The 13,671-nt window shown below is 28.4% G+C and overlaps 1 protein-coding gene and 1 non-coding gene across 2 annotated transcripts; both read left to right on the top strand.

The window, feature by feature from the left end:
- Positions 1-752: 752 nt before the first annotated feature.
- LOC149527090 (small nucleolar RNA snoR8a) lies at positions 753-845 on the top strand. Its single transcript, XR_016351366.1, has one exon. It is a non-coding gene; the product is annotated as a small nucleolar RNA snoR8a (small nucleolar RNA).
- A 1,759-nt stretch (positions 846-2,604) lies between these two features.
- LOC110418221 (asterix-like protein) lies at positions 2,605-4,795 on the top strand. Its single transcript, XM_021430885.2, has 3 exons — positions 2,605-2,888; positions 3,010-3,110; positions 4,474-4,795. The coding sequence occupies exons 1-3, from the start codon at positions 2,733-2,735 to the stop codon at positions 4,529-4,531; spliced, it is 315 nt and encodes a 104-aa protein (XP_021286560.1). The 5' UTR covers positions 2,605-2,732; the 3' UTR covers positions 4,532-4,795.
- Positions 4,796-13,671: the final 8,876 nt, after the last annotated feature.

The following is a 13,671-nucleotide window of genomic DNA, read 5'->3' as shown; positions in this document are numbered from 1 at the left end:
AAATAAAAATAATTTAATTTTTTTATTTTAAAAATTATATCAATTTAATCCTTACTTTAACTGTATTTAATTTTTTTGTTAAAAAATAACGTCATTGCTGACATAAGTGATGACATATCACTTTTAATGACATGGCATGCCATGTAGCATTAAGTGATGACATGGCAATGCCATGTGTGGCACTATACAATGATATGACATGTCAGGCATGGTAAATCAAACAAATTTTTAAAAGAAAAAAATTTTACCACATCATAAGGACTAAAGTAAACAAAAATATATAATACATGGACTAAATTGAATAAAATTGAGATGTAGAGGGGCTAAATTGAAAAAAATATGAAAAAAATATAAATCTTTAAATAGATGATTGATATGCTTATTAATAAGCCAAATATTTAAGTGTAAAAGATTTATTGTGTTAAAAATATATATAAATATTTTTTACTTGATTATTTAATTCTAAAATATGTAAATTAATTTATTTTTTTTTACAAAAATTAAGTTTGAATTCTCCTTCTATAAAAATAATTTGAAAAAATTTCATACCTGAAGTCAAATTTAGATGATAACTTGTATTATATTAAAATAAAATAATATAAAATGACTAAATAAATTCTTTTTTCTTCCATTTATAATCGTATAAAATTTTAAAATTTATTTAACTAAGTTTTTAACTTGAGCTAAAGTCAAAAAAAGTAAAATATGTTGATTTAGTTTTTTCTTTTAAAAAAATAAAGAACGGAGATATAGAGTTAGAGATGATTATAAAAGTAATTCTTCGTTCTGACTTGCTTAATTTAGACATGATAAATCTTTTATTACAACCATAAAATTTGAGTTATACTCTTTTTATTATTTATATTTTATTTTGTTTAATATTTTAAGTTAAAATTTTCTAGATTAAAGACTGTATTTACGGTTGATAAAGTTAAAGATAACTATAAATATTTGTTCTATCTTATTTTATTAATAAATTTTTTGTAGATCCAAAGTAACAATTTATATTTAAATTTAGGAAAATTTGATTGTAGTATTTAAATTTAAATAAAATCATTTTTATAAGAAAGTTTGAGTAAATTTAAATAAAAGAAAAATTGTGTAAGAGTTGAATAATTTTAAAAGAATATGTATTTATAAATTGTGAAAGTTGTATTTAAATCAATATATTTTGTTAATTTGAGAAAATTTAAATGAAAATAAATTGGGTAAGAGTTGCATAATTTTAAAAGAATGTGTATTTATAATTTGTGAAAGTTGTAACCAAATCAACATATTTAGTCATTTTATATTATTTTATTTTAACATAATATAAGTTACTTATCTAAATTTAACTTCAGGTATAAAATTTTTTCAAATTTTTTTATAGAAGGAGAATTCAAACTTAATTTTTGTAAAAAAGATAAATTAATTTACATATTCTAGAATCAAATAATCAAGTAAAAAAAATTTATATATATTTTTTAACACCATAAATCTTTTATACTTAAATATTTAGTTTATTATTAAACATATCAATAATCTACTTGAAGATTTGTATTTTTTAAATTTTTTTTCAATTTTGTCCCTCAGCATCTCAATTTTGTTCATGTACTATATATTTTTGTTCACTGTAATCCCTATGACATGGTAGATTTTTTTTTTTTTGTAAAATTTTTGATCTGTCATATGGCACTGACATGTTGACATGTTAGTATCATGTTAGCATTATCACGTCATCGTATAGTATCACATGACATTGTCACTTCATCACTTAATTCCATGTGGCATGCCATATCATTAAATGTGACTCGTTAGCGATAGAGTCATTTTTTAATAATAAAATTAGATGTCGTTAGAAGAAAGAACTAAATTGATGCTATTCTCAAAATTAAAAATTAAATTACTTTAATTTTGAGTATAAGAATTAAATTAAACAAACTTGAAGAGTACAAGAACTAGACAAGCCTTTTAATTGATTTTGTTTTATTATTTGAACTTTATTTGTTAATTAAGTAAATATTGTGATGAAGCTTGAAATTAGATTGCAGCTTGACCTGCTTGTGTAACAAATTATTAATTGAATGTTAAATCTTGAATAATTATATAATTTTCAACATTTTGCATGCAAACTCTTAATTCATTCCATTAAAATCAATTTTTGAATTTTTTTTATTTTATATCAAGATAGTGTTTAAATTTTGAAACTTACTTCATAAACTTTTAGCAAATTGTCTCTGAACATATATTTTTAAATTCTGATTAATGCAATATTGAACTAGATTTGACCATACAACTTATTTTTGGTCGATAAATACAAAGTTCTTTTAATTCTTTGAACAAAATTTTTTTCCAACATAATTCTCTAAAAAACTTATTCACAAATAAAAAAAAAAAAAATTAACAAAATTTTAACTTTGTTTATTTAAAAATTAAAAAATAAACAAACAAAGTACCTATTGTTTATTAAATATCTTAATCTAAATTTTATTATTTAATAACACACTTAAATCTTATAAATATTTAATTGAAATTTTAAATTATTATCCGAATTCGTATCAACATATTTTAAATATTGCTATTATTCCAACTCGATCGTATATCTACTTGGGCTTGAGCGAGAAAAAAATGCCAAGGCTGGCCGCATTTTTGACGTGGCGAGACCCGATTCGCCTGCTGCACTCATCTCAGGTAAATAGGATCTAAAACTCCACAAAAGAGGAAACACCGTTACACGGAAAGAGAGATCAGAGATGTCGCACAATAACAATTCAGCGTCGGTCAACGACCCGAGACAACCGTCGGCGGCGAAGCCCTTCGTGACGCAGCCGGTGTCGCCTCAAGATCTCCCCGTCGATTATTCCGGTTTTATAGCCGTGGTTTTCGGCATCGCGGGCGTCATGTTCAGGGTACTTCCTTCTCTCGCGATCTGTCTTCTGAACTTGAAGTTGAACAACATCGTTTTATTTTTTCGAAACTTTTTAGACAAAAATTTCAGCTGATTTATTGTCTTATTATTATTTTTTTCAGTACAAGCTGAGCTCGTGGCTAGCAATCATATTCTGCGCCCAATCACTGGCGAATATGAGGAACGTCGAGAACGATCTCAAGCAGATTTCTATGGCTATGATGTTTGTTACTTAACTCTCCTTTTTTTTTTAAAAAAATTTTAAATCCAGCTGTATTTGCAATATTAAAAACAATAATAAATATATTACTGTATTATATTTAGGTTAGATTTAGGAATTTTAATTAGGAGTTCTATTGGATCCGACAATAATTGGGTAGTAAGAGTAAGTTTTGTGATTCACATCAGCATTGGGGCAACTTCTGTGACTTGGTTTTTTGGATTGCTGGAGTTGTAAAATGATCATTCCATGTAATTGTAATTTCCTTTGCTGGCTATTTCATCTAATTATCTCCTGTCCTGTTTTGCTGGGAATGTTTTATTTCTACTAAAAATATTTTCGGGGAAATTTGTAAAATCTTGGCTTTTTCTGTCCCTTGATTGCTAAATGCGCCTATTCTTAACCAGACCATCCTGGAACTGATGCTGTTTCCTAAACTTCCGCATGCTACTTTGTCCATGAAAGTTTCTTACACTGCCATCTCATTCTTTTTGTGGCACACTATGCTGACTTCAACAAAGATCAATTAGAGAATAAAACTTTCACTGATGAAGTATGAGGTGGTAGCATAAGAATTTCCATTAAGAAAGGCCCGCTTGGTAACTAAGTGATATAGGTGGCAGTTTAAGGATTCTGGGCATTCCAAAGCATTTATGAGAAGAGGGGTTATGCTCTAGGGAAAGAAAAGGGAGCATTACTTGTGGTGTTTTCTCTTGTATAACTCAGTTCTTGTAGTTGTATGAAGCCTTTTGTGTTGCTTGTCTTTTTTCTGATCTTTCTTCAAGTAATGCTACATTAGTTTATTTGGGGCTAGGCTTCCTTTGTTGAGCAGATCACCTAATAAGCTGTATTGGCTTTGATATTGGTTTCTCTCAAACTTCTTGTGTAATGTTTTCTAATTGACTTGGATGATTCTTCTTTGAACTTCTATGGGAAACGCTAGTTTGCCTCAGTTCTTTTTCTATTTTGCCTCATTTCTATGAACCGTCGTAGGTTCTTTAAGAGCTTTTTGCCTTAATGAAGTCTCAATTATCTGCTCCCTTATTCAATGTTTAGGCAGATGTTTCTGTGGGAAACACCAGTTTGCCTTTGATTTCCTTCTCTTTCTACCTCATTTCTGCTAACTGGCTCAGGGTTCCTTCGAGAAGAAATCTTTGACTTGATGATATCTCCATTATCTGCATCTCTATTTAATGTTTGTGGACATAATTTTATTAATTTAAGTATGTTTCTTAATTTAGGCAGTGTTTCACCTTTTTTACCTTTTCCCCCTTGTTTTATATGGAATGTTTTGGCTATCTTGCTTGAGTTTATATTCACTCATTTGATTTTGTAACTAATTTTACATTTTATGTCTGGAAATCAGGTTTGCTATCATGGGATTAGTAACAAACTATTTGGGACCAGCTCGACCAGGCACTTAGAGTTAACTCAGATTCTATAGTTTAGTATGCACATTTCTTTTTGTACGATGATTTCATATCATGAAGTTGAGATAAATGGTGACCTTACTCAAGTTTCCTTCTGTCGGATGATGATTCGTGTTCCGTTTCTATTAATTTTAATTTTTACAGAGGGGTGAGTGATGCTACAAATGTTATGATTGTTTTGTACTTACGAAGCTGAAAATCCAATGTTTACATTTGCTCATAATATTGATGTCAATGCATTTGTATTTTCATGGTCGATCTCCTGGCTAACTTTTGTTGTGTGCCTAGCTTTTTTTTGTTATGTTTTATACGAGGAATTCAAAGGAAAGAATGGGTTGGTATAAAGAAACGGAAGAACAAAGTATGCATTGATTCACAAAAATCCAGAGGCTAGGAATGAAAAAAAAAATCAAAATAGTTCTGTCAGTTCAATAATATTAGCACTTCCATTTGGAGTTCTTAGTTACTTCAGGTCTACATGATTGGGAGTCGGGACTTGTTCCTATTCCTGATATTGTTACTTTGATAAGATCTTATATTGCCAATGTTAGCCATCAAAATTTTAAAAAAACTGTGACCCCTTTTAAATCTAATTCAAAGAAAAAGACCAAGTTGTTGACAGTAATATCTACTTTACATTTCCTTCTTTTTAGAGTAAATTAATTGGTCAAATGACTTGTATCTAAGGAGCTAGCGCTTCGTAGAGTAATAGAAAGGTTTATAGTTCTATAAAATATGCCTTGGCAGTGGCAAGTAGTTCATAATTCGTTTTAGTAGCCTGGTGATTCTCCTGAGCAAACAAGTTCAGATTAACATTATATGGCAATTCAGGTTCATCTATGGTCAATTGCAAAATGAACTTCTTCTTTAAGAATATCTAAACGAGCAAGCATCATGTTAAAATGCTGACAGTAACTACGAAAACGTACATCATAATGAGTGTCATGAGTGGAGTGATAGGAGAGAGCTTTGGGAGGGCTGACGACAGAGGCTATAGAGGTCATCCTGGTAGTTTGGAGAGGTGGAGAAGAAGCTTGTTCATTGTTTTTGTTGATAATATCAGTCATCGAGCGTCATAGACAGAAGTGAAGGCAAGCTTTGACAAGTTCGGTGTGGTGGTCGATGTTTTCATCCTTCAGGGATGGAGAAATAGAGGCAGTAATTATGCCTTTGTTCGATTCAAGCATGAGACAGAAATGTTGAAAGCCATTCGATACAGCTCGGGGATTAGTTTGGATGGGAAAAGACTAAAGGTGAAGCAAGTTGACCACCTGAGGGGAAGGTTAGTCAACAATACTGGACGACCCAATGATGAACAACGTGAAGGGGAAAAAAGGAATATAGAAAGTTCATGCAAGGAAGTCCTTACGAGAGCTAAAGGGAACGGAGAAAAGGAACACCGGGAGGCGAAAACGGTGGAATATAATCAAAACACTAAGAAGAATATTGTGAACCAAGGGCAAACTGGTGTTGAGGTGTCAATCGCAGAGGACGAACTCCAATGGTTAAGTAGGAGTGCAATAAGCAAGATGAGGAAATCATTATCATGTCAGGCAATCCAGAGTGCTATGTTCTGGGAGGGAGTCATGGTGAGAGTAAGGCCAATTGGAGGTTTTAACGTGTTAGTAACATTTGGGGGCAAAGACGAAATGGAAACTTTGCTCGAATCGTACAGCAAAATCTTTGAATTGTGGTTCGATTCCATTTCTCCCTACAATGCAGAGGTTGAAATAAGGAACTATACAGTTTGGGTCAAAGTGGGGGAAATCCTATTCCACCTATGGAGCATGAAATTGTTCAAAGCATTGGGCAATAGTTGGGGAAAATTTATCAAGGTGGAACATGCAAGAGCAGAGAAGGATAGATTAGATCATGCGCTTATTCAAGTTGAAGTGAGTAGTAAAAATAAAATCCTAGCTTATCCTCAAATCCAGTTCAATGGAAAAATAGTTATGTTAAGGGCTTTCATTGTTGACGTGGAAAAAGTCGAGATCAAGAGGTAGATTTTAGCCATCAAAAAAGGAAAAGAAGTGGTGGAGGAAAATTTCAGTTCACCGAAGAACTAGTCATGGTGGGGGGAAGGGGACATCTACTTATTTTTTGAGGAAAATTGGGACAGTGCAAAATAGGCCTTTGTTCAAGAAGATAGCCGCAAAAAGTCTAGTTCTGAACGGGATGGAAAAGAAATTTAGAGTCATGGGCACTCTTTTCCTTCTTTTGGACAAGCCATGAAAAACTTTTGGGAAAAAACACAAGAAAGATCAACCACTTCAGTGTATGAAAAAGGAGAGGGAAATTCAAATGAAGGAGTGGCTCGAGGAATCGAGGCAGGTACAACAGAGGGAAGCATGGAGATGGAAAAGATGGTTGTCATAAAAAAAGGAAAAATTATAGAAGAAAAAACAAAGGAGTAAGTCTAGGGAAGACCCACAGAGTAGGCAAATGGGCCAATATGAAGAGATAGAAGGAGCTCAGGAGATTATGAGGTTTAATGGGCTGATGTGCAAAGGGCTTAGTCAGAGTCAACCGGGAAAGGAGCAAGAATTGGGCTTCATGAGATCATGGGCTAAAAATAGAAAAAATCAAAACAATTACACTAGGGGACAAAACAAATCTATCGTATGACAATATCCTTACAAGCTTAGTAAAAAAGAAGGGAATTTGAAATGGAAGATTTCAATTTGATCTCTTAAAGAACAAGGATCAGAGAATATTTTTGGGTAGTGTACCTAAAATGAGGTACAAGATAAAGATGAATGAATGTATTAAGATCACAAAAGGTACACCTCTGCCCCCTCCAACTGGTAGTCTTTCAACACCCTTCACTAGAGCCAGTCAACTTCCTCTTCAAAGTGACATAATGCTTAATCTCTTCATGGGAATTGATGGAAAGTTGACTGATCAAGCTGAGAAGATGGTAAAGATTGAAGAAAAACTTCAATAGCTTGAAGTTCTGTTAAATCCAACTAAAGAAACTGAAGGTTTCGAAGCCCCAGTCTCTGCTACGAGGTAGACAAGTGAAAAGACAACTACAGAATAGTTTGAAAGTGCTACTTTTGGTCACGATAGGAAACTAAAAAGGAAATACCTGAAAATCTAGATGTGAATCAAGCTGAAAATGAGGATTTTTAAAAGAAAAATGTTGAACAAGAAGAACAAGAAAAAGAAAAGACACCAACCATAGAAGTGAATGAAGAAGAAAGAGAAATGGAGAAAGAGCCTACCTTTGAAGAGAATAAGGGAGAGAAAAAACCCCAAGTGGAAAAAGAACATTCAACTGTTGATAAAGGTGTTGCGAGATCCCTTGGAGAGTTTGAAAAAAATCCTAGTTTCGAACTTTATCAAAGATATCATCAAGGAGGCTATAGTTGAGTAGGCACAACAGCAAGTAAAAATGTAACAAGAAGCTCAATCAGTCCACCAAAAATAGAACAAATTGTAAGAGAAACATATCTAGACAAGGATAAAGCTATTGGCATTGCTCTTGTTGCAAAGAAACTATTGGCAAAGGCAAGAAACTATAGGTACCAAGACCAAAACCTTTAGAAGAAGAAAGTTTGCCAGACTGACATCGACTTCCACCCAAAAAGCCTTTAAATCTGTAACCCCTCAGTCTATTTCATCAGATTCTCCATCTTGCTCTTCTCCTAAACCTCTCAATGTTTATTTTGGCACTGACGAATCCTCACTTTCATCTGATTCAGATTAAAACCTTTTTAGATGATGCCAAAAAAGGGGAAAAAAATAGGAAGGCAGAAAAATAGGAGTAGGAATCAAAATTGGTAGAAAGACATAAGAAAGACAAAGTCGGTCCTTAAGTTGTGCTTTTATTGACTTTGCATTGGTATGTTTTTTGTTTATTTTGTGATGAATATACTGAACAATGTTTGTGTGGTTTACATGTTTTATGATGGTGTTATGTGCTGAACAATGTTTATATGGGTTTTGTGGCTTATGTTGTGTTGAGTTTTTTATATTTTTATGTTGAACTTACTAAATGGTTGAATATTGAATATATACATACATATATGCATATATATGCTCTTATGTATGAATGGACTTATATTGGATAATTTTATTAGAGCATATGTTTAGGGGGAGCACATACTTAGGGGGAGCAATCCCAAAATTGCACATAAATTATTTTTATATACAGACATTGCACTCTTAATCTATGAGTGTTTTGTCATCATCAAAAAAGGGGGAGAATGTTAACTCCATATGTTTTTGATGATAAGAAAACATGGTTAGCGTAGCTAATCCGGAATTCATATATACAACTTTTCATCTTATTACCTTCCTTGGGATAGAATATTCTCCTTATTTGCTACAAAAGCTTATCTTAACATGTTATATAGTTTGTCTTAGACGTACTTTATCAAGCTTACTTTATGGTATTACAGGTTAGAAAATGATAGAATTCTAGTTCAATATCTAATGTAGCAAAACATTCTTAGTTCATGTAGATTTTATTGTTTATTAATGGTTTTAGAAAAAGATGTGTAGATTATCTCCTTGAAAATATACCAAATAGAAAATATCTGTGATTTAATAATTGTGAATTTTTTTATTGGAGATTGGGCAAGGTCTTGTGCTAGGATTGGCACAACTAATGCAGGCCACTGCTTGCCCCCTAAGAATGCTGCTAGTTTCTTTACCTGGCCTGACTATTTAATTATTGCGAAAGCCAAGGATTTGTTTTTCAACTGCTTTAGCTGTAGATTCTAGTGAAATAATCTTTTATGTACTAAACTTAATTTGTCTTCATATCCAAAACTTGCAATTTTATCTAGCCTTTTTTATCTTGCTCCATAATGTGAGCATCTATGTCTTTTATCTGTCCCTTTTTCTTTTATCAAGATTAATGCTTTTTCAATAATGTGGACATCCATTTCCTTGTATCTAGCCTTCATATACAAGACATCCCATTGTTGATGGAGAATAGAGGATCAATGGAAAAAAAGATGGCTGACAATTAGCATAATGCCCTTGAGGGTGGAGCCTCATTTACTTATGAGGGGCCATGGCCTCCCAAAATTTGCAAAATTTTGTCTATATTATATAAAATTTTTAAAATTTTTTATATATTTCTTGAACAACCCCTTAAAATAATTTTGTTTAATAATTAATATAAATAAAGAATAACAAAATGATCTCAAATGCCTCACTCAATTTTAAATTTTTTTTATTTTGTTCTTTTAATTTATATTATTATTATTATTTATATTTATTTATTTTTTCATTTTCATTCTATTTGCTTATATGTTTTAAATTTCTATAAATTTTATTCTCAAAATTTCTACAAATTATCAATTATATTCTTTTCTTTTCATTATGTCATATGTGTGTTTTATCTTCTACTTGCCATGCTATTTTTTTTTTCTATTATATGGTTCTTAAATATTAGTTGTAGTGTTGCTTTGTTACTTAAAATTTCATCAATGTATCATTATTTTTATTAATCTTGATTATTTAACAACAAATTATATTGAATATATCTTGTTTATATCCTTGACATTTTATATTTAATTGAAAAGAAATTATCTTGAATATATAGCCTTTAAATAATCTTGATCATGTAAGAGGAAATTATTAATCTTGTATATAATATTTAACTATTTATATTATGCATTATAGTTTTGTATTTAGTATTATAAGTTTAAATAGAAACAAAATAAGAATATTGGAAGTTGATTGTATTAATATTTTTTCAAATTTAATTAAAGTATGAGTAAGTTGAAAATAATTAGTAAATTCTTTAAAAGAAAGAATGCAAATTATTCAAATGATTCTCATATCCTTAAGTTATCAAATCTCAATGTTTCAACTCCTGAACAAGAGTAATGTGAATTAAAACATCTGAGACTCAATCCTAAAGAAATGTATGTTTTTTAATATATAATTAATAATTGATGAATTTGAATCTAAAATATATGGTTGAGCAAAATTTTACTAAAGAACTATTGTAAATATTTTTTTTTCTTGATTAACATGTTATATAAAATTATTTTTTATTATCAATATTTTAATTATTAATTAAATTCAACATAGTAATTTTTAAAATTTTTAATTTTTAAACCTCTATCTTTCGAACCTCCAACTTATTCCCTTTGTACAGCTCTTGTTGAAAAGCTACAATGGACTTTCATGGTCAGCTAAAAAAAGGAATAAAAATAAAAGTTAGATAGAGCACACCTAGTTTTGGGTTTGGCCTTTCGTGAGGGACTGGATTTTGGGTTATACTTATCCAATCTTGCTAGAAATTCTCTTTGAGGAATCAGTTGTAAGTGTTTTGGAGAAAAAAAAAAGAGAGATGTGGAGTATTTTTAATTAATAACTATTTGTAATAAAATTACTCTAAAAGTACTGTAATGATACAAGACTTGTAGTTTGATTAATTTAGAGCACGTGTGGAATTGAGGTAAGTGTTCGAGTACCATATGCCCATAGGGAATATCGAGCGCGTAAGTATCCGTATTCCAGCTAGCATCTTGCTGCCAAAAACGTCCAAATTGAAAGTCATAAAATTTAGGTACAAATACAGGTTATTTTGTTCGTTTCAAAAACAAACATATAGGTTAAGGAAAAGCATTTAGATTCCAAAACAAGAACTTAACTTACAAAGCAAGACGATAGAGCAGTGACAACATAGCCTCTTCTACAGACAAAAGTGCATACAAGATGATCTCATAAGAGAGTGATTTTCTTAGTTTATTAAGTAATTGGAAATTAAACAATAGCTTTCAGTAAGAGTAAGCAAAATTAATTCAGACTAATTATCTATCTAAATTAAATGCGGGATAAAATGGTTCGGTCTAATTGATTCATTGGATCAATTAGTCCAAAATATTTGATCTAATTGGTTTTTTAGTAGGTTTTCAGTTTTAAAATTTTTAGACCAATTTACTTAAAAGACCAAACTAATTTTTTATATATTTATATGTATTGTAATATATAAAATATTTTTTTATATATTAAGAAAAATTGATAGTAAACTTAATTAATAATACATTTAAAATATATTAGGGTGTTGTACGTACGTGTACAAATCATAATTATAGTAATTTAATATTAGTTATATATATTTATTTATTTATAAATCTATATTAATATGAAATTATAAGTTATCTATTTTAAATGATATAAGTTATGTGTTAATATTATAATATATGATAGTAAATATCTTATATATTAATATGTTATAATTATTATACCTTATTAATGTTTCATAATATAAAATGTTATGAATATATATATAATTTTACAAATATATTATGTATACATATATTTAATTTATACATAAAAATTACTATAATTTATAATAAACTTTATTTATATGATTATATTTAATAACTTTATTAGTTATCACCTTTGAGTTTATAACATGTTATTTATAATTAGTTATTATTTAAATAAATTTTGATATAAAACATTATAACATATAAGTTATGTCATTAATTATATCTATATATATATATATAATAAAGTCATATATTATATATACATATATTTAATTTATACATAAGTATTACTATAACTTATAATAGACTTTATTTATATGATTATATAAAATATTTTAACATATAATTTGTATCATTAATCACATATATATAATAATGTAATATATAATATGTATATATAATTTATACATAAGTATTACTATAACTTATAATAAATTTTACTTATATGATTACGCTTAATAAGTTTATTAGTTATCACCTTAGATTGTGTAACATATTATTTATAATTAGTTATTATTTATTAAAACTTTGATATAAAATATTACAACGTATAAGTTATATCATTAATTATATATATATATAAAATTATAGGTGAAGTTTATTAGTTTTAATATTATAATTTGTAAAAAAAAATGATAAAATTTTGATCTATTTATTCAAAACCAGACCAATCAAACTAATTTTATGTTTATTTGGTTTGGTTTTCCTTTATATTTGGTCAGTTTTTTAAAAATGATTTGTTTATTTGGTCCTTTGGTATAGTGGACCAAACCATCGAATCCACTTATTTGCTTAACTCTAGTTATTAGAAATTAGGTGAAACATGAATAAAGACTATTATAAATATAGGCCAAGAAGATAGAGTAGGGACAACATAGCTTCTTGTGCAGACAAAAGTGCATAGAAAATGATCTCACAAGAAAGTAATTTTATTAGTTCATTAAGCAATTGGAAATTAAATAATAGCTACTAGTAAGGGTGAGTAAAACCAATCTAAATCAATTACCCACTCAAATAAAATATGATTTGGGTAAAATGGTTTGGTTTAATTGGTCCATTGGATCAATTGGTCTAAAATATTTGATATAATTGGTTTTTGGGTTGGTTTTCGGTTTTTAAATTTTTAGACCAATCCACCCAAAAAGCCAAAATAATTTTTTATATATTTATATATATAGTAATATATATAATATTTTTTATATATTAAAAAGAATTGATAGTAATCTTAGTTAATAATATATTTAAAATATATTAGGATGTTGTACGTACATATACAAATCATAATCATTGTAATATAATATTAGTTATATATATTTATTTATAAATCCATATTAATATGAAATTACAAATTATATATTTTAAATGATATAAGTTATATGTTAATATTATAAGATATGATAGTAAATATTCTACATATTAATATGTTATAATTATTATACCTTAGTAATGTTTTGTAGTATAAAATGTTATGAATATATATATAATTGTATAAATATATTATATATACATATATTTAATTTATACATAGCCTTACTATAATTTATAATAAACTTTATTTATATGATTTTATTTAATAACTTTATTAGTTATCACCTTAGATTTTATAACATATTGTTTATAATTAGTTATTATTTATATAAACTTTTATGTAAAACATTATAACATATAAGTTATGTCATTAATTATATATATAATAAAGTCTTTTATTATATATACATATATTTAATTTATATATAAGCATTACTATAACTTATAATAGACTTTATTTATATGATTATATAAAACATTTTAACATATAATTTGTATCATTAATTATGTATCATTAATTATATATATAATAATGTAATATAAAATACATATATTTAATTTATACATAAGCATTACTATAACTTA

This window comes from Theobroma umbraticum, unplaced genomic scaffold (assembly GCF_002168275.2).
Source record: "Theobroma umbraticum cultivar Fairchild unplaced genomic scaffold, ASM216827v3 scaffold_50.0, whole genome shotgun sequence".
NCBI classification, from domain to species: domain Eukaryota; kingdom Viridiplantae; phylum Streptophyta; class Magnoliopsida; order Malvales; family Malvaceae; genus Theobroma; species Theobroma umbraticum.
The sequence above is the reverse complement of the archived record's forward strand: the minus strand, read 5'-3'. Positions and strand labels throughout refer to the sequence as shown.

Coding starts and splice junctions, on each gene's coding strand:
- LOC110418221 (XM_021430885.2), top strand. CDS start 2,733: ATGTCGCACAATAACAATTCAGCGTCGGTCAACGACCCGAGACAACCG. Junction 2,889..3,009: donor TCGCGGGCGTCATGTTCAGG/GTACTTCCTTCT, acceptor TATTTTTTTCAG/TACAAGCTGAGCTCGTGGCT. Junction 3,111..4,473: donor CAGATTTCTATGGCTATGAT/GTTTGTTACTTA, acceptor TCTGGAAATCAG/GTTTGCTATCATGGGATTAG.